This window comes from Micrasema longulum, unplaced genomic scaffold (assembly GCF_059751315.1).
Source record: "Micrasema longulum isolate JH-2025_06_02 unplaced genomic scaffold, ASM5975131v1 h1tg001895l, whole genome shotgun sequence".
Classification (NCBI taxonomy): domain Eukaryota; kingdom Metazoa; phylum Arthropoda; class Insecta; order Trichoptera; family Brachycentridae; genus Micrasema; species Micrasema longulum.
Window position 1 is genome coordinate 144,112 of NW_028279069.1, and position 21,588 is coordinate 165,699.

The window sequence follows — 21,588 nt, forward strand, 5'->3', positions numbered from 1 at the left end:
TAATAGTTTTACATGACATTAAAACTTTAAAGTAAAGTAATTCATTTACATTGAAAATTTAATTTCACTTTATGGTGCATGTCACTTAGTGCTTTTACCATAGATAAAATTGCTTAACCCCAATTTAAATCAATGAAAATCATCAAGGAGTGTCCAATTCAAATTTGATTTTATTGCTAATTATCTCTCTAGGTGGAGAATGATTTTGGGTATAGCAGTGGAAATGATCGTTCGCCACATTAAATATTAAATTTAGGAATTTTTAATTTAGCGTTTCTATCGTGTCTTGAATTATTTTTGTTGTCGGATATTAGAAGCATTACTTCGCATCATTCGAACTGAAGCAATATTCTGTGGACGAAAAGAAAATTGGAATGAGTAAAAAAATCCAGGTCAGGCACACTTAAAGGTCGTACATGTGGACTATACAATACATAGGACAATATTGTCTTGTCCCAGCTCCGTGATCAGAATGCTGGGACAGCGGCGTTTGTTACGAGCATTTCATGAAAAGTGTTATAAGATATATTGGAATTGTTACAGGACAAACCAAATAATAAAAAGGATTTTTTTCTGCTGCCATTTTGACAGACACTTTTTTTGAGAGTGATGCGTTCCCGTCTAGCAAATAGCTATTGTCACAAGGTCCTGTCTGTACATGTTCACACGAGGACAATGTGGCCGCATGCAGTGGTGGGGGTAATCATTGTTCTGCGGAGATTTCTCGATGGCGATGTCTCAGGACAATTTTTGGCTCTATAAATTGCTGATTGCATGTGGACAATGGTTGAGTCCTGGGACAAAACAATATTGTATTGTCTATGTTTTAACGGACCTTTATTCTTTTAGTCCTTGCCAAAAGTTTTGAATAATGAATCGTGTCATTTGCCCTTTTTCAAAAAATGATCACAATCAATGAACTTTTTTAACTCGGCTCATTTTTCCTTGCTAGTTATGTACCTAAAAAACAACTTTGCATTAATAACTGAAAACTTGATTTTTTTTACTCATTTCGTTGTTCCTTTTGCGCACATACATTACTGATGATTGAACTATGAATTCTTAAAGGATAGTTAGGTACCTAAGGTAATACGGTGATTTTGTTTAGTATATTATTTACATAGGATTCATTGAATCACTTATAAATGTCAATTAATTACAACTGTAAAATACAATTCAACAATTAGTACATGAAACCTAAGAAAAGAATAAATTCAAATCAACATCACAATTTAAATCAATAAACACGAATCTAATGCCAAGCTGTCTTGTCCTGCAAATATTCTTCGACTCTATAGTAGCTCTTTCCAATCAGCCTGTGCTTGACAAAATTTTAAATATTTTTTGTTGGCGAAGCCTGAATTTTTAGAGGTACCTTGTTGAGAATGTTGAGACAAAAAAATTAATAATTTTTTGCAGTTTTAACTCAAATTGAAATTTTTTTAATCCCGTGCGAAATGAATGCAAGAACGAAAAAGAGAAAAAACAGCTGCCTTCTGAATATTTGCAGCTGTCGATTCATCCATGGAACGGTTCCGTTTTCAAAGGTTTGCGTGACTTCACCCCATTTCACATGTCCCGATCACTGCTTGCTCTCACCCCATTTGCTTTGTGTTTGCGATAACCATCAAGACCCCACCCACACAGGCTTAAGTCGACTTTTCGAGGTTCACTGGTCTAGCAACTGTCAAATATCAATGTTTCTGTTACCATAGACAACATGCATAGTTTTTAACATAGGCAATACATGTTTTTAAAAAAACATAGAAATTATGTGGTCAATTTAAAAGAAAATTAAATTTGTTTCTTATTATATACTTTTAAACTAAAATCTTTCCTAACCTAAACTGTATTTCACCATATAAAAATCAAATTTTGTAATATTTTAAACTCAGATGTAGATACCTGTCACTGTATCCTACTTAAAATTAAATACTATGTATATATCATGACCTTACTATATTAAAATTCTTCTTTATTATTCCTTTTCGCAACTAATGGTGCATATGGCACTGCATTGGTACACCATTTGCAGCGTATATGAATCATTTTTACTACACGAAGGCAAGATGATCAGTCGTGTGCTTCAGGTGCCAGTCTAGGGACTGTGAAATATTATAGTGTAGCATGATAGGTAAACGCGCTCCTATTGACCACGAGATGGACAAATTATTAAATATTAAAATTCAAATCCTAACCATATCTATATATCTCTATCCTATTCTTCTAAAAATAAATTCTTATTTATCCTATCCTAAGGACCTTTATTTTATTATCCCACTTTAAAACATTTTGATATTTTTTTCTCTTAATTTTCATGGTAGCTATGTAAAGTATTGTGGGTATGTTTAAAAAAATCAGATTTTTAAGATAGCTGATTAAATACATGAAAAATTGCCATTTTAATAATTATATTTAAATTTAGGAACTTAATAAATTTCGTATGAATCATATCTCCAATTCAAATTTGAAATATTGCTACGGAGGGGGTATAAAATTTTCAAGAGAGAAAGGATTTTTTATTTTGATAATAAATGTTAACGTATTACAACAGGAATAAGGAACATTTTAGAGGAGGGAGGAGTCTTTTAAATGTGGAAAGTCACATACCAGACAACAACACTATCACATTAAAAAGCAAGGGCAAATGAACGTAGTTATGCAGAAAGCAGCCAGTCCACAATTTTGAAAAAATTCGATATTGATGTTATCGGGTGCAGTAAGGTCAATTCTATGTTCTGCTAAAAACAGCCAGGCCATTTTCATACAAAAAAACGGTAATAATCACCTTCTGAAAATAGTTTCGATCACAAAAACGGCATTTCTCAATTTGCAGAAAACACCCACAGCACTAGAAAAATCTTACGGTACCTTAAAACTCATTAAAACTAGTCAAATACATAATTAGGTTCTGTTTGTAGTATAAAAAAAACTTATGTATAAATTATTGTGTATCATTTGTCAAAGTCAAAAACATTCCAACTGTTGTGTAGATTTGATTATTCACTCTTTTCACAAAAGTGCTATTATCTCAGTTTTACTTTTCTATGGATGACTGCTTTCTGCATAACTACGATCAAATGCAGGACAGTCGAAAATACTACACGATGGACCAATGACTAACCTCACTTCTTTAAAAAAATTATTGCAGAGAAATTAAAAATTAATACCTAAATAAGTCTACAATACTAACCAGGCGGGACATAACATGATTTGACCTTTTAATATGTTTATATTTATTTATTTATTCATTAAAAATTTCACTAGTTTAAATATTAATGAAATTAATTAGGCTTTTTAGGCTATACCCGTGTCAAGCCATAATAATTAACAATCAAAATACATAGTTAAATTAATTAGATTAAATTATAATGACATGTGATGCAATAGAATAACAATAAAATTAAAAATAAATAATAAAATTCCAAAGAATACAATGCAAAAATGATAATCAGAAATAATTTTTCAAGTATAAATTATACAAATTAAGATTCACACATAATCAAATATACAAAATAATGGTATTAAAATCAACAAAATAATAGTAAAATATAGTAGTCTTAAAAAAACTAAATAAGAGTATCATTGTAATCAACATAAAAAGAATGTATCTATAAAAACATAATTGAAATGATAATTGAGATATGTTTTCTAGAAACTCACTTAATACTATAGTAAGAAATATAATAAATATGATTAATAAATAATATGCCAAATAATAGTACATACCAAATTAAGTAATACATAATGAAAAAACATAAAAATATCAAAAAGATATATATAAAAAGCAAATAAAAGTAAAAAGTATGGAAGGAAAGCAGATTTGTAAATTTTTGCTAAATGCTAATCTCGAACTTAAAAAAAATTGACAACCTCGTCCCTATATTACCCTAACGGGTTTAAAAAAATTATTAATAAAAAAATGCATTGTGAAATCATTCACCGCGTCTGTGAGCGCTTATGACAGCACTACTACACAGTGCTCAGAGCATATGTGAGTAATTTATTATCAAAAGGTTCGTAGCTTAAGTATTCATGTAGTATATAGTCTATATATTCATGGTCACTAACAAAATAAGTGTTTAAACTAATAAATAAAATGCCAATTTTCAACACGGGGAATGGGTTAATACACTACTAAAACAAACAGTATTCGAGAACGAGAATTCGTATTTATTAATTGATAACAAGCAGTATTATTTTTTTCTTCTCTTGAATTTTTATAAATCACGACTTGTCTATTTGTAGCATTCATGTAGGAGGATAAAAAATGTGTTTTTAGTAGGTAACCCACAAATGCTGATTTTGAGTAATTAATGTAGTAATTACCCTGCGTTTTTGTAGCGTCCATTAATTTCACTATTTTGTTATAAATAAATGCCAAACTATGGAAATTCCAGATGATTATATCTCAAAGTTCCATTGTCTGTGGAAAATAACTTGAAATTTCGACATGTTGTAAGACCCGTGCCCTTCTGTCTATGACCCTTCTTTCGATGTTAGTCTCATTTGTGTTTTTCAACATTTCCACATGACGAAACCATGTAGGTTTGGGTTGCCTTACCTTGGAATGCTGTTGGACTTTAAATCTCATCATGTGTACAGTGCATTGACTGCTTTGTGGAATCATCAAGTTACAACTACCCTAGTCTTTGACAGAAGAATCAAAATCCCATAATTTAAGTAGGCATATTGTGAATATTTTTGTTTTCAGCCAGTGTTTTGTTGATTTATTATAATCTCTGTGATTTAACTTGTATTGACAATTATCAATTACCTTTTTAAAAAAAATGTATGGCAGTCCCTCGATTACATAGGACAGTAAGAAATTAACCCGTGTTTGTCTGTAACAACTCAAATTTTCTATCCCAAATTTTAATAGATTTTTTAATAACCTTTATCGGTTACAAAGTTACATTCTCATATAAATATTCAAATTTTCATATAAAAAATTGTAGTTTAGTTTATGGACAAACATTTCTTACTGTTTTGTTGTAATACAGCTCCTAGATTTTTTTTAACTGATAGAATGGATTATTATCGTCCTAGTGATTTTACTCTTAATTTTCAAACCCAATATTCTTCTATTATATTTTCTTTAGTCAATAGTATTGTTGTACACAAAAATTTCAAAGAGATAAACAACATACCTAAAATGAATTATCATAATTAAAAAAATGATATTTATTCGACTTTCCTTATGTGTCCTTGATGCGTCTTAGTATCCGACCAGATAGTTGACCAAAATGGCCAACTTGACTATGTTAGATTTTTTAGAACTGTTTTTAAAGCAAGCAAATTCAAGCGGTTTTAAAGAATTTTGAATTCCTTTCTTTCTTTTTGTCTGTAAAAAACACATATTTTTGTTTGGATTTAATAGAAATAATACAGCGCAAGAATAACAACATTGTGTGAACAGTTTATATCGACGCTGGAAAGGAAAAAGTTACCAAGCGACATGTAGCAACTTTACAGAAAAGCCACTAAAAGTTTATTTGTTTTAATTTATAAAAAAAATCCGTTATTCGTAAAATAAATCAGTAAGAATTCAGCGTGATTCCTACATTATATAAATAATTCTTTATTAATTAAAACAAAAATTATGGCTCTTTTGTAAAGTTGCTATATGTCGCTTGGTAATTTTTTCTTACCAATGTCGATATATATATATTTTTAATTTGAAATTGATTTATAAACCCTTACAGATTACATTCATTGAACAAAATAATTTTCCTTTTTTTTAATTCATATTCTATTGTTAATGATAATATATATTTTTTTATTAAATGGCATCGTATAACAAAATTGTATACTTCTGCCAGTAGCATGTTAATATTAATTATTTATATAATTACTGTTGCCTTTTACAATATTACAAATTCAAATTTTAGTCAAGTTTATATGTAAATGGATTTTTGCTAACCAAAAAGAGCTTCATATTCGTTGACGAAGAGATGGCTGGGAGCAAAGTGCAGAAAAAAGCCAAAATATAGATTAATGAGACATTTTAATTTCCTTCTTTGTACGAGGTGTATCCAGAAATGATGTTCCGTTTGTATTTCTTGCCATTGTAGTTGCACGCATGCGTGGAACTTACCCCGACCTTTCGAGGGGGAGTGGACCCTATTATGAGTCAGCTGACTGTTGAGTGCGCTTCGTGGTGCATGTTTGAAATGCTAAATAAAATTTAAAATACCGCAGCTTGTGGGATAAGGTCTGTAATTCGTTTCCTTAATGTAAAGAACATTAAACCACTCCACATTGATCAACAGATCTGTGAGGTGTACGGAGAACAGACCGGAAGAAACAAGTCCGATCGGGAGAACCAGAACCGTTATCACCCCTCCACAGGCCAAATAATTCAAACCTATTTATTAGCCCAAAAGAAAAGAAAATCGCTGTTCATAAACTCGCTCCATTCCTAGCGCCATCCTGTGTACGGAAAACATGTGATTCAATGGTAATGAGATGAGTGAGACAGGTTAATAAAAGTCATGATAATGTGCACGACAGCTGACAAAGGGGCCGCCCCTTTTATGAAGAGGGAATACAAAAACTTGTGTCACTATGACAAATGCCTAGAAAACGGTGGGTATTATGTAGGAAAACAGTGTAAGTTCTAAAGATTTTATCGGAATTTTTTTTTTCTGAATACACACTTGTTTTCTTTAAACTGTAAAACGAACCGTACTTTCTGGATACACTTCGTATGAACCTGCTGTATTACCAATATTATTTACATTCAATGTGGTAAGCATGTTTCAGACACTTTATGTATGAAATTTACATTTTCAATCACTTTTGTGTATAATACTTGGTTGGAGGTTTATTTTTTAACACTTTGAGTACCCAATAACAATGATTTACTCAAAACATATTAACTAGTACTATCAATGATTTATAATTAGACACATTACAAGCGCAAATCAATTTTTTCATTTATTTGACAATTGTAGTCTGCGTTACTTTACGGGTTATTTAACACATAATGTAATGATGACTGTAAATACAAGGTAGAAGTTAATAAATAGAAAACAGACAGCTGCTAAACTGCCGGTGTGATCAGAAACATAGGCCCATATTATCTGCAGAAGCCGTATTATAATCTTCATTTTCTAGCAAATTTTCATCGAGGACAGATGTGACGCTACGCAGCAAAATGCCACGGCGTGTGATGCAGAATTGCTTTAATAACGCTACAAATGAGATGAACCTAACATGTGTATTATTTTATTTATTCAAAAATCTCACTTAAGTTATATTTATGGGTAAATTTTTCACAATTCAATACTTATTTATTGAAATATTAATATTGATGGCCATTGTCGTAGCAATGTATGACAACGAGTCACGCGGAAATATGTATACTTCCAATTGTTGAGGGAAATGCAATATTTGCTAAATATGAGATATGACTATAAACGGAAAAACCTCTTTTTCTTCTCGTTTAGATATTGATCTGTTTTGAAAGACTACTCTTGGGGCGTTGAGATCCAACTGTCCCTCCATCTTTTAGACTTGAATCTTAGGTAGAATTTCTTAAGTTTCAACGTAAGGGATTCTGGAGCTGTCCATTCTGCTCTGCCCCATCGCACAACATCTTCGGTGCCACAGGTCTGTCTTATTTGTCCATTGCGGATTCGGTCTCCAAGCGTTCTCCCTGTGATTGCCCTTAAAGTTTTCATTTCCGATGTTCTAAGCAGATTCTTTGTCCCGGTTGTGTCAGCTCTTGTTTCTATCCCATATGTCACGATTGGCCTGATACGTGTGTTGTATATCCGTACTTTGCTCCCTATCCGCATGTGTTTATCGCTCCAAATAACATTACTAAGACATCCAGACTTGATCTGTCTGCTTCACTGCTGAACTTCAGAGTACAGATCACTTTTGCTCAAGATTTCTACACCTAGAATAACATAAATCTTTTCCACTGGTTTCTTGTTTATAACTAGTTTGCATCTCTCGGGTTGCTTAGATATTGTTAAGCTAAAAGGGAGTAACGCGTATATTTATTATCGTTAGTATTATGTAACGGATGTTTTTTTTTCATAGAACTTTCAATTGAGGACACAGGTGGAAGAACAACCTAACGTCCATCAGGTTGTTTATCCGGCCAATGTATATTTAGTATACTGTATGCGTTAGCTATCACCATACAAAAAATAGTCACTAGGTTGTAAACAGATGTTGTAAATGTACAACTTGACTCATTTTTGCTCATTGGGTGTAATAACAAACGACTTGAGTCATTGACTCATTCAAAAGGCCGTATTAACATGACCATATATAACTAATGTTTTTTATCTCATTTTATAGCTGAATAGCAAATATAAATTTTATAGAAAACAAAATATTTAAAAAAAAAACAAACACTTCAAAAACTTTAACAGCGATTATCTCGAAACTCACTTTTGTAGGTTAGCTTTTTCTTCCAAACTCCCTGTCTCCCTGTCCTCAATTGGTAATACTGTCTGTTGTCCAACTAATGGCAGTTTTTTTTTTAAATACCACTAATTAATTCAGTAATTTGTCAAATACCACTATGCTTCCGAAACGGCCGAAAATGGACGGATGAATCAAAAACATGTGTACCAATCTAGGAAAAAAATATGCTCTTTAAATTAAAATGTTCCATATTTTTTTTTATCGAACCTTCTATGAAGTAATATTAAAGTATTTTCTTTTATTGGGTACTGAAAGCTAAATGTGTTTATAACAAGGCTTATGTTACTGCTTGGTTGTTGTGTCACCGTATGTGTTAACATCTCCCTGTACAGCTACACACATACATACATAGGTATAGGTGGGGCCACTCACACACATCAACATGACCCATTCCGTGTATAAATATGTATGCTACCCCTTGTGTTTACCGTCTCTATTTGTTATTCTACTAATTTGTAACAAAGATGCTATAAAATCTATTCTTCAATTAATATGTGTATCTAAATTTTTGATTTAAATAAATTCAATTTAGACTATAAGGATAGTGTATTATTTCACAATTTAACACGCCTTAACCGCTAAAGATATCTATAAAATTTTACTGATAAATTTTTGTATATTTCTGGTAAATTATGGTATTTTTCGGTTAAATAGAGCATTTTTCAAAGAATTCAGTATTTTTTTGGGAAAATTGAGTTTTGTTTTTAAATTTTTTTTTTTTTAAGTACAGTATTTTTTGTGAAGTTCAGTATTTTTTAAAAATACTGTATTTCTTGCAAAATATGGTATTTTTTATAAAATACGGTATAATTTACAAAATACAGTATAATTTATAAAATATAGTATTTTTTGAAAAATACTGTATTTTTTGTAAAATACTGTTTTTTTGTAAAATACTGTATTTTTTGTAATTTTTTATAAAACATTGTATTTTTTGTAAAATACTTTATTTTTTGTAAAATACTGTATTTTAAAAAAAATACTGTGTTTTAAAAAAAATACTGTGTTTTTTTGTAAAATACTGTATTTTAAAATACTGCGTTTTACGTAAAATACGGTATTTTGTGTGTAACAGTATTTATGTAAAATAAAGTATTTTTTATAATATTGTGTTTTTAAATAAATACAGCATTTTTTGCAAACATTAAAAACAAAAAAAAATGGAGAACTTTCATAAAAATCTTTCTTTGCATTTATTTAATCTTAATTTTATTCATTTAAATATCAGATCATCGCTTGAAATGCCATGAACGTATTAATTTTTGAAATCCACAGACAAAACCAGTCTTCACTCACGTCCATGGACAGTTCTATGTCCCTGAGTGAGTTTGCTCGCCACGTCTTGGCAGAGATATGTGGGGAAGAATGGGTAAAGCAGAAGTGTCTGCAGTCTCCCGAGGAACTGTGCCAACCTGATATGCTGCTAGATTCTATGCTGTCTCCCAAACAGGCCCAAAGGTAAGGAATCATACACAGTTTAGCTACTTTTCCTTGGCTAACAACACCGCAAAAGTAATTTTTATTCATCTTACAGGACGGTGAAAACAATCTTATTTTTTTGAAAGCTCAACTCAATTATGCCTTTATATGTATTTAAATTAAATGTTTATCCATAAACTGTTGCTTATTAAAAACTCTTAAGTAAACTCCTCTTCAACAATGTTTTGAGTATGTCCAAATGTTTGCAGACAGGCTGGATTTTCTAGGGAGTTATTCAGATCTAAATTTGTTGCAAGGAAATCCAGCCTGTCTGCAATCATTTGGACATACCCAAAACATTGTTGAATCAACTAACTGGTATAAGAAGAAGCATACAAATTGTAAAATTGTTTTCAGACGTTGCCTAGTAGGTGAATTGGTTCAGCCGGATTTATCTCACCCACATGATAAAGGTTTCAGCTCTTTTACTTCACAAAAGTCAACAGGTGGAAGAGTTGAGGAAATGTAGATCTTTAAACACTGGCAGCATAGTGAATGTTAAACCAGCCAATGACAGGTCATAAGCCCTGTAAATGCCTAGACTTCCATATTCCATTCTCGAAAATGTTTTCCCTTTCTGTTGCAACAAATTTAGAATTCCTCTTCGATTAAATAAAATAAGCTATTTTTTTGTCTTCCTGTAAAAAGAAGAAAAATGACTTAAGCGGTGTTGTTAGCTAAGCAACAATATGAGTATTTGCAGACTCACACATGGAAGATTCTCAATGAGAACACAAAAATTAAATGTCACAAAAAAGATTATGTTTTTAAAATTGTTACTATTATTTTAGATTTTAAAGTAATGATCAAACAATGAGGCCTTTGTCATTTTTTAAAATGTTTCTTTATTTGAGTTCATATAATTTACCCAAATATTTCAATTTTGGGTGCCATTTTTAATGAGTTTTAAAGAACTCTATTAGAACAGACGTTTCATCCGTGAGTCCGCGACACTAGCCACAACCCCAACATAGTATTTTCACTATCAATATGTTTTTTAATGTACCCTTTTTCATTGCAACTGTTCCAAAATAAAATTTCATATCTGATATTTCAGATTACTCCATATGATCTGTTACCCGGATTCAGCCAATCACACCCAACCAGATTTGGATCAGAAGACAATCATCTCTCGAATACTAGAGGTACATATTAAATTAAATTTTAGTTGCATTATTACTGATGTCAAGCTTATCAGATCATATTCTTAATATTGTTCCCTCTATTCCAGAACCTCGAGCAGTGGTCCCTCCGTATGTCTTGGTTGGACCTTCAGCTCATGTTCAAGCAGTTTGTTCCCGGTAGTGCCGAGCTAAACCACTGGCTGGAGATGGTGGCAGGGGCGGCCATCGATGTCTTCCACGTCAACCCGGTACCTCCCGGGCCGTCTTCGGGGGGCTCCAACACGGGACTACCAGACTCTAAAGAAATGTAACCAATACTGTTTATTGTTTTGGCATTTTTTTTTTTCATAAAATGGCGTTGCATAATAAATTTGATGCTTTTGCCAATGTCATGTTGAATTGTTTTATAAACAAACTGGTTCGCAGTACGCAACCAGCAACCAGGCCCAACCGTCGGGTCTGAAAGCAACATAAACATAAACATAGGTAAGTCTAAGTTCCGAGAAAGTTCTCTCCTTTCTCGTTTCAAAACTAAAAAGGAGAATCCCTCCACCAAACGATCAATCCTCCACCCATGCTCATGCTACTGTCACCGATTCAACGACAGGCCCCAGTCAAGCACTACAAATCTATTCAGTTATTTTTTTTAAATTTAAGCAAAAGGTTGTATATAGATAGATTCCTGCTGGCTACGATGAGTTGGATATTTGTAGGAAAAGAAATTAGTGGGGCCAAAGTCACTTTGATGAATAACATGTGAGCGAATCAATTTTGTTTTAAAGTTCTTCACTCCTAGGTCATACAATATATTTAGATTAGAAAAGCGTACTAAGATTCCACATTCTTTGTGCAGACTTACATGAGGAAAGGCTTCGGAGACTTGATGTGACCACCTAGAACAGAGAAGAGCGAGAGGCCACCTTATTGAGATTTATAAAATGCTGCATGGGTATTATGTCTGCAAACGTGATTGAATTCTCACATTTAGCTAAAATACCCGACTGAATCTTAACACTACAGAATTGGCCCGATATAATCCATAAACAAATAACAGATACCATTGCTTTTAAAATATGAAAGTACCAACAATACATAATTTTTTATGATTTTAAACATAAATACATATCGTCGGGATCGTAGAACAACAACACATGTGATTTTCTACAACTTTACCTGAGAGCGGTTTAGTTTTTTTTTATACTTAATGTCACAACTTGACAAGTACAAAAGTATTCCATTTGATACTTGGGTTATTTATTTAATAAGAGGGCTCTTACAATATACAGTTAAAGTACATAAAGCATTATAGAAAATGACATAAAATAAAATCATAACATTTTAAACATTTTTTATTTTTTTTAAATAGAAAGAAAAATGAAATAAAGGCTTAGTTATATACGTATATATATTCAAACCTGAAAAAAAAGCCTTTATATAACATTGTTCTACTATCTCGATGATCAATCTTCTGTCTTAATTTGTGAAGTTTTTTTTGATAAAGTAAAATTCAAGCAATCGAACAAATCTTAACAAGACCCTATCTAACCCTCGCAATATTCTTTGAATCTTGTGCAAATCCTATTGATGTTACCAGACAAGCCATGGAGAAGAAGCGCAGCAACTCCATCTGGCTGGTGGCCCCCCTCGTGTCCCGCCTTCCCCCGGCCGTCCTGGGCCGGGTTCTGAAGGTGGCCGGACAACTCCTGGAGGGGGGGCGCAGCGACAAGAGCCCTTCGGGATACAAGGGGGCCCAGGGGTAATATATTTTTTTTATTTCTTCGCTTATGTTAAACCCCCAGAGGGTTCTTAATGAGGTGATCAACGCAGAAGTGAGATAACCCACAATAATCCACATAACCCACTCATATAATGCTATTCTGAATCGACTCCAATAACTCCACTTGGCAATAACTTTTCCGACGTTGCTGATATTTTTAACATAACGTATAGTTTATATAAATCAACTATATTTAATAAATTCAAGGATGGTTAACGGTAATTTACATTTTTTAGTCTACAGTGCTTTCTTTGTTTACTTTTTGTGTACCATATTTACGTGTATAATTATTTTTTAAATTACTTTCATTGTTATTATTATTACTATTTTTTGGATTTTTTTTTGAGACAAAAGAATTTTATGTACCTCTTAAAGAAAAAAAAAATATATATTTTCCTTTTAAAATTTTATCTGCACCCATTGTTTGATAATATTTTTTATATCTAAGTATGTTCTTTATACGAAACTGCTGTGTTATAGTATTTATGTAACAAATTACTTTTTAATTTGATTTTTATGTTTTTCACATATTGAAGTGTTTATATTCTTTTAAATATAATATGTATCTTTGTAAGGTAAAAGGCACTGCATGCCATATATATCAATAAATAAATAAACAAACTAAAAATAACGAAACATCGCTGGGAGAGCATTCCATGCCATAGGGCCTGCAACCTAAATGCGCGTTCACTGAATGAGGAACTTCAGCCCTACGGGAAACTGGATACAAAAAATGTTTTCTTACGCGGGGTAAAAATTAGAGCATCAAATTGTACGGCAAAGTTTCTTGAAAATGTACAGAAAAATAATAATAAATATATTGATAAAAACGCACTACTTTAAATGACGTCACTGGTTCATGCGAATCAACCTATAATCTAAGAGCTATGGAAGATTTCCGGTCTGCTTGTCGCTTCTGGACCAATGGGAAGAACTGAATGAGAATAAGCGGAAATGAACCTCTGACGTTACACGCGGAGTTATTTCAGAAATACAAAACTTTGAAAAATCGCAGCGCCGTTAATACGATATATAAAAATAAAAAAAAAATAATTTTGACTTAGTTTAACAGTCTATTAACAAATATTTTTTTTTTAAAAAACCACTGAACTTCCTCATTCAGTACGCTGTTTGCGTAGAGTTATAATAACTTTTTCTCTCTCCGTAGACGAAGCTGATCTAAGCATAAGATGCCTGTCGGCTAGTTCATCTGGAATGCATAGTCCCTTAGATATTCCGGAGCAGAGTTGTGCAGTGATTTATACATAAGCCAACACAGTTTGTATTCCACCCTCTGTGAAAAACGTAGCCAGTGTAATTCTCGAAGTAGTATATATTTTGTTGGTACTAGCTTTCTACCCACCTCTGCTCGGAATCGATTAAAAAAATTATTTATCATTTAAAAATAATATTTTCCTATTATTTTTAACCGTTTAAATGTAAGAAAAAATTAAATGGATTTTGGGATGCTTTTTTAAAAGAAAAATACTGCCAATAAGGATGTTTTGTTAGAGGATATCATGCGGAATCAAAAGTAAACGATCTTTATTCATTTTAGGTAGTGTTTGACAGTAAAACTTGTTCTAGATATTTACTTGCAAATGTTCATGTTGCATTGCACTGTGCGTGAGATTTCAATTTCAATTTATTTATTTTATATACGTTTATGTTCATTACAAAAATATTTCAAGGCATACATAACACGTTAAACTTCATACTAAAATTTAAATATAAAAAGATGGTAAAATAATAACACCCAGAAATTATAGAAAAGGGATGCTATCCTCTCTGAACTTTTTTTCACCAATATGAAAGATGTCGATATCCGAAGAGATACGGTTGAGTAAAGACATTGCTCTTCCTACTGGCATTACCATCTCACCTGTGGAATCTGAAGCGTTAACTTTTTTTTTTTAATTTCACTTTGCTACAATTTAGCGTAAATTGGTTTTATTTTCTAACGAAGAAGTCTGACAAAAGCTTAGGTTGAAAACAGCTCAGTTGATCTAGAAATGGCATTTAATGCAAATGTTGATTCTACATTCTGAGGCGCTAAGATTTAAAATTAAAAAGTAAATCATTATTCTCCTGCCAGGATGCGTAGAAAGCGAGGCACACTGATGTGAATGCTCGGCCATGGTTATATTTCAAAATGAATTCTCTAAATTTTTATTGTGTGTTCTTAGGTTATCGTCGGGTGGTTCTGGGTCCCGGAGGTCCACTGGGGCTGCGTCCCCCGCCCTGTGCCACCAGCCCTTCCTGGCGCTGGTGCTGACCTGCCTCCGAGGACAGGATGACCAGAAGGAGGGCCTCCTTACCTCGCTGCACACGCAACTGTCGCACTTCTTGCAGACGGCTAAGGAGGTAAGTCACCTCGCAAAGTATTTTATTTTTATTTATGTATTTATTTCAAACTTTTCAACAAAATACTGAATAGTAAGTGCATGCAAGAGGTGTAGGAAATTCCAACAACAAATACATACTATTAATGTTAAGCATAATTAGTATACAAAAAAAAACTGAAATTTAATAGCACTGTGTTGTTTTAAAATAGGAGTTCGGTGTACACGAACTGCCATGGGTTACCCAAATGTGCTCCTCGTAACGAGCTTAGGTCATGGGCCAGGAAACAGAATGTAATGCTCTGGCAAAAAATACCTGGTTTACACCATGCTAAGGAACTGATTAAAGATTACATCTGATTACATTTATGATTACATCTGATTACATTTATGATTACATCTGATTTAATTTTTCTTTTCAAAATTCGAAATAATATGGTTGATTCGCCGTATCTTTTACAAAATATTGGTTTACGTTGTCCTCTTCGCTACACCAGATTAAATTCCCTTTTTTTATGTACCAACTTGTAAAAACAATTATACCTCGAATTCATTCATTAGACGTACCTGTAGAAATTATAATGGACTCAGTATTGATGTAGACATTTTTAACTGCACGTTGCATTTATACAGAAAATTTCTTCAGGGGGTTGATTATTTTGGATAGTTGCTGAATGTGCATCTTGCGTGGTTTATGCTATGTATATGTGCCGCATGTAATGTAATGTATATGTTTGTGGATGTTTTATATGTGTGTTCATGTGTCTGTGCGTGGATTGATGCATGGAGTGTACATTTGGTATTTTTATATATTTTAATTTATTACCTCCATGGAAAACGCAAATGTTAACAATTATTCTTTTCTCACTTTAAATTCTTATTTATATTATATTTTTGTCACATTTAATGTTTATATCTTTTGCATAATTTATTTATGAAAACTTAATTGGTCTTTTTATGTTAAAAAATTGTTGTTTTTAATACTTATTATGTATGACTGTATGTTTTCTGAATAAAATAATTTTAAAAAAATTAAAAAAGGGCACTCGAAAAGGTTTGCTTTCAAGTGAAGCTAATCACTTTTAACTTTCTGATTCTTATGTTATGCTTCTTTTTAGGAGCGGCAGGGGGCAGTAGAAGAGTACCCTCGCGAGCAGATGGTGGACGGGCTGCAGTTGCGCTTCTCCCTCTTGGGAGGAATGTTCGACACCATTCAGAGGAACGCCACCGTCACCTCTGATTGGGCCATACTCCTGGTACAGCTGATTTCACATGGAGTTATCGACTACAATAACAACTCGTAAGATATGTTTGTTTTGACTCTCATTATTTCTTTGTGTCTGGGCGCAATAAAGTATGTAAATCTGTGTGAAGTGGAACCATAATTCTGGACGAGTGTTTACGACTCGATGGCTTCTCTCAAGTAAAGATCCCAAAAAGGAAATTGAGTAGTGAAAAGTCCACCTCATAGTGTAGTGGTTTGTGCGTTTGCCTACCATCTGCTTGTGGTTTTAGGTTCAATTTCTGGCACAGTGGACGTACAATATTGGTCATACATGTTAAATGGTTCAATTTAGCGATATTTCATCGTCCCCCGAAGCGTAAGACTGATCACCTAATGTTCCACATAACCACATGGTCCAGATACGTTTCAGTTAAGCTAGGGTTTCCTAGGACAGCGGTGCCCGTATTTTAACGGCCGTAGTGAACGGTGATGCGGTGGACAGCCGTCGTAACGGTGACTAGAGTGTAGTTTCCTAGGAAAACGGTTTTATCAACACCATTTAACACCGTTTCCCTAGGAAACCACTCTCTAGTCGACGTTACGACGGCTGTCCACCGCATCGCCGTTCACTACGGCCGTTAAGTTGCGGGCACCGCTGTCCTAGGAAACCCTAGCTTTAGAGTACCGATACAGTGTTCTATGCTCCACTGGGTGTGGATAGAAAAATACAGGTGTAGTGTAGGGGTTGGCATGCTCGCTTACCATGCTTGAAGTTCCGGGTTTGATTCCTATTTCAAAGTGCCTACAGGCATAAATATTTTACATTTGTCAATCATCTACCAAGTATGTTCAATTTTTTATGATCGTCAATGTCGCCGACAAAAATAGGCTGATAAAAGTAAACCGTCCAATGTTGCCCACAAAAGTAGACCATCAAATGTCACTGACAAAAGTCAAAAAGAAGAATAATACAAGGAATTTCCAATTTTCTACTATCGTCATTTATCAAGTGTGTTTGTATGAACACTATCAAATTTACTATCCTTACATGGCAATTTAAACATTTAACTAATCACGCTGCAATCGTGGACCAGCGCACTGCATTATACACTATTCGATGCAGACAGGGGAATTATAATGATTTATTTACCCTAAGCCCGTAGAGTATTTACATCTGGGGATGTTCTTGATCCGAAGATTTGTTTGTGTTCCCTGAGCAGGTCTCTCTTCACCACGGTGATGGACATGCTGGCCACTCTAGTCCACTGGACCCTAGCCTCGGACAACAGTAGCGGGGGCCCCACGGGGGATGAGAACCGCAAGCAGTACCAAAACCTAATGAAGAAACTGAAGAAGGAAGTCGGGGAGAGGCACGGCGCCGAGATGCAGGTCATCCGACAACTCCTGCCACTGCCAAAAATAACTATGGAGGTATGGAAAAAAATATAATATCAGATTCATCTCCCGAAGTTCAAATCTTTTTTTTTCTTTTCTTTTCTTCTTCAGCCTTGTACTCTCACTGCTGGATATAGACCTCTTCTAAACGTTTCCTCTCCCTTCTGTTCTCCAATTTTTTTACCCGTGCTCTACCAGCTATTTGCTGGTTATTATTCTGGGTGTTTACCTGTCATCATTTGTCTCGCGAAGTGTCCTGCCCACTGCCATTTTAATTTTGCTGTTACTATCCATGATATCTACGACTCCGTTTCGCCGCCTAATTTCTTCTTCTGTCTCTTAGACATACACCGATCATCTGTCTTTCCATGGATCGCTGCCTGCATTTCACTGCCACAGACATGCTTTCTTGTCTGTACGTCTTCACTGGCAATATACACGATTCATAAACTTATCTTTTTAACATACTGGAACTTGTTTATTCTCAAAAATGTATTTTTTTCTTTAGTTAGTTTATATAACATATATATTACCTATATTACAATTGTCCAGTTGAATTTGAAGCTGCGACCTATACATACAGCTATTATAGTAAACATGGCATTTCTTTTCAAATTAATTCCTATTATTTTCATTCTTCATACTTTTAGTCACCTCATCATACATTTTCATTCCTTTATGTATTAAACAATTTTAATGTGGTAATCTTATTCTATCCTTATTTTTAGTAATATATCGCATACTACGAATACCGATAAATATATGTAAAATGGAAATAGAAAAATTAATTTTATTTACAAAATCAATGTGGTAAAAAGTTTTCATTCATATTTTTTTTTTTAATTTTTAAAAAATACGCCTCCACGAAAACGTGACAAGATTGGCTTTGACAATCCTGACAAGATTCATGATACATATGACGGTCTATTTAAATGGTCACAAACGAGGGTTAAAAGTTAACCAAATCGTGGCCTACTTAGGATGTGGCCAATACAATGAAACATATTTGGAGGACAATGTTTGATTATGTCCAACAGAGTGTAAAGTGGCCTCTTAAACCAGCCAATGACAGGTCATAAGCCCTGTAAATGCCTAGACTTCCATATTCCCTTCTCAGAATTTTTTTTTATCCTACTAATAAGTACAAAAATATGTGGTATTATGTGGGTTTGTAGGGGGGGATTTAGCAATATGAGAACATTCACCCTCCACTCGGCAACCAGGATCCTTAAAGACCTGGGCTTGGAAGGCGAGAACTAATTTACGAGGTCCCATCACAATAGATCTACTTCGGTCGCATTGACGTCAGTAGCTTATTCAACAAGAATAATGAAGTACTTAGGCATTCGATTGTTAAAAATCTTAAATATTAGTGTTTTTTTAAAAATATATATTCAGTAAGAATATGTCTTTAGTATTAAAACTTAGCACCAATATTTAACTAAATTGATCTATATAAACCGTTTAGGTGATCGCCTGTGAACCAGTTGGCTGCCTTATGGACACTAAAGGAAACAAGATTACCGGCTTTGACAGCATTGATAAAAAACAGGTATGGCAAACGTTGTAAAGCATTCTTTAGACTGAAGATTTTTTTAGGTCCACAGCTAGAAATTTTGAACCAGATAGACAGGAAAATTTGACATAAAACTGCATATTTTACTAAAATTCATATACCTGTTAATTTTCCACTAGTCAAAGCTCTTTTTCGTACAATGTCGGTAGATCTTAATCTATTCTTTATTTTTTTAATGAGGAACTTCAGCCCTTCGGGAAATTTGATACTAAAAATGTTTTCTTGCAGGCGGTAAAAATTAAAGCATTGAATTGTACAGCAAAGTTTCTTGAAAATGTACAAAAAAAATGTTTTTATAAAAACGAACTACTTTGAACGACGTCACTCGTTCATATGAATCAACCAATGATAAGAGAGCTGTGAAAGATTTCCGATTTACTTTTTGTCAATGGGCCAATCTGTAGAAATTGCCGAGAAGAGAATTGAGAAGTCACACGCGGAATGATTTCAGAAATTCAAAACTTTAATAAATCATCTTCTTCTTCTTCAGCCCTCTGTTCTCTACTGCTGGATATAGGCCTCTTCTATATTCTTCCATTTTTACCAATGTTTACCCCCTACAGCAGCTATGTCGTCGGACCATCTTTTTGAGGTCTTAAAATTTTAGGAGTCCATCTTGTGGGATCTTGTCTCGCAACATGTCCTGCTATGCGATCCATAATATCCACTATTCTCAAAATAATCATAGCTCTTAAAATACGATACATAAAAATTTAAAAATATATTTTTGCATAGTTTAGTAGTCTATTAACAAATAAAACCACTGAACTTCCTCATCATTGTGCCCGTACGAGGTTTACTAGTAATATGATTACCAGGGCTTGAGACTATCGGACAAGCAGCGAGTGTCAGCCTGGGAGGTGGTGGAAGTAGGAAGGTCTCCTGCCCCTCTCTCCTGGGCCTGGTTTGGAGCCACCAAGATGGACAGGAAACCCCTAACTTACGAGCACACACACAGGTATTATTCAGGAAATAAAAAATCTGTGATAGAAAAAATATAAATAGCCATACGCACAGACATTGGAAAGAACTATTTATGTTTCACTCAGTATTGTAAATTTGTAGAGCGAGTCAGGGCAAAGTGAAAACTTAACTTTAGGCCAAAATAAAGACACACAGTAATTGTTTTTTTTGTAGGAACTTTTCCGCACTAAAATAACTTTTCATGTAACTACACAATAAGAGATAATAGACATGCTAAATAAATAGTTTTAATATTTTCCACTTTGCCGTACCATGAAGGCAAGGCGTAATGTTAAATAGGACAAATTGGAATGTAGACAATTTCACCACAAAATATCTTCCATGTCAACTCAGTATTCGTGCGCCCATTACAAAAATACAATAGAACTCGGTTATAACGATCACAGAAACAGCGAGATCTCGGATGTAACAATGAAACATTAGTAGACATTTTAGTTCATGGTTTTTCCATACAAATATTAACTGTTATAACGAACTACTTCTCGGACATACCAAACAAAAATATTGTCAGTAATTACACAAAAAATCTTCAATTGTAAAAAACATCATTCTCGAAATAAGAATCTAAGTAATAAAATCCAAATGGGTCGGCTAACATAAAGGATAAATACCGCCGAGCGTTTTGATCGGATAATGTTTATGATAGCTATGTAAGTGTCTAAGTGCCTCATTGGATTTTCACCGACAATATTGAAAAATGGTTTTTTAAAAATCCAAGCTAGTGAACTCAGTAAGTGCCGATTCGGCACATTGTTACAATTTACAGCTGCTTTGTAGTTTATGAATGACACGCTTGTTTCAGGGGTTTTTACGGGGGTTTTTTTTAGATTTTTTAATGTTCTAGCCTTATTTCAATACACAATAAACATTACAAGTGGGTGATTCAAATGAATTCTAGACCAGATCAGTTAAACCTAACCCCTGTAAAAAAATTCTGTACGAATTATATGCACACATGTGTTTTTACTTCGTGACAATGTGCAATATCTATTGTATAAAAAAAGTCTTTCTCTGGTATAACGAGTAACGTTTATAACGAGCAAATTCAAATGGTCCCATCTTCCTCGTAATAACCAAGTTCGACTGTAATTATATTTGCTGGTGGTTCTGTGTATGGCCCTACATTTGGGAGACAACATAATATACCAGAATGCCTTCATGTTTTAATGTGCCAATTACGGAGCTAATTACTGCTAGCCTGTTGTTGGATGTCTTGCCGTTTTCACCTCTTATTTTGCTCG

At 33.6% G+C, this 21,588-nt stretch overlaps 1 protein-coding gene across 1 annotated transcript in view; it reads left to right on the top strand.

Moving 5' to 3' along the window:
- Positions 1-21,588, top strand: part of kto (mediator complex subunit kohtalo) — a 73,401-nt gene that overhangs the window by 37,723 nt on the left and 14,090 nt on the right. Inside the window, exons 30-38 of the mRNA XM_088238429.1 lie at positions 9,721-9,903; positions 10,982-11,069; positions 11,156-11,355; positions 12,643-12,804; positions 15,012-15,189; positions 16,286-16,467; positions 17,613-17,823; positions 19,256-19,339; positions 20,182-20,321. Of these exons, the coding sequence (XP_088094555.1) occupies positions 9,721-9,903; positions 10,982-11,069; positions 11,156-11,355; positions 12,643-12,804; positions 15,012-15,189; positions 16,286-16,467; positions 17,613-17,823; positions 19,256-19,339; positions 20,182-20,321 (1,428 nt within the window). The remainder of the gene's footprint in view (positions 1-9,720; positions 9,904-10,981; positions 11,070-11,155; positions 11,356-12,642; positions 12,805-15,011; positions 15,190-16,285; positions 16,468-17,612; positions 17,824-19,255; positions 19,340-20,181; positions 20,322-21,588) is intronic.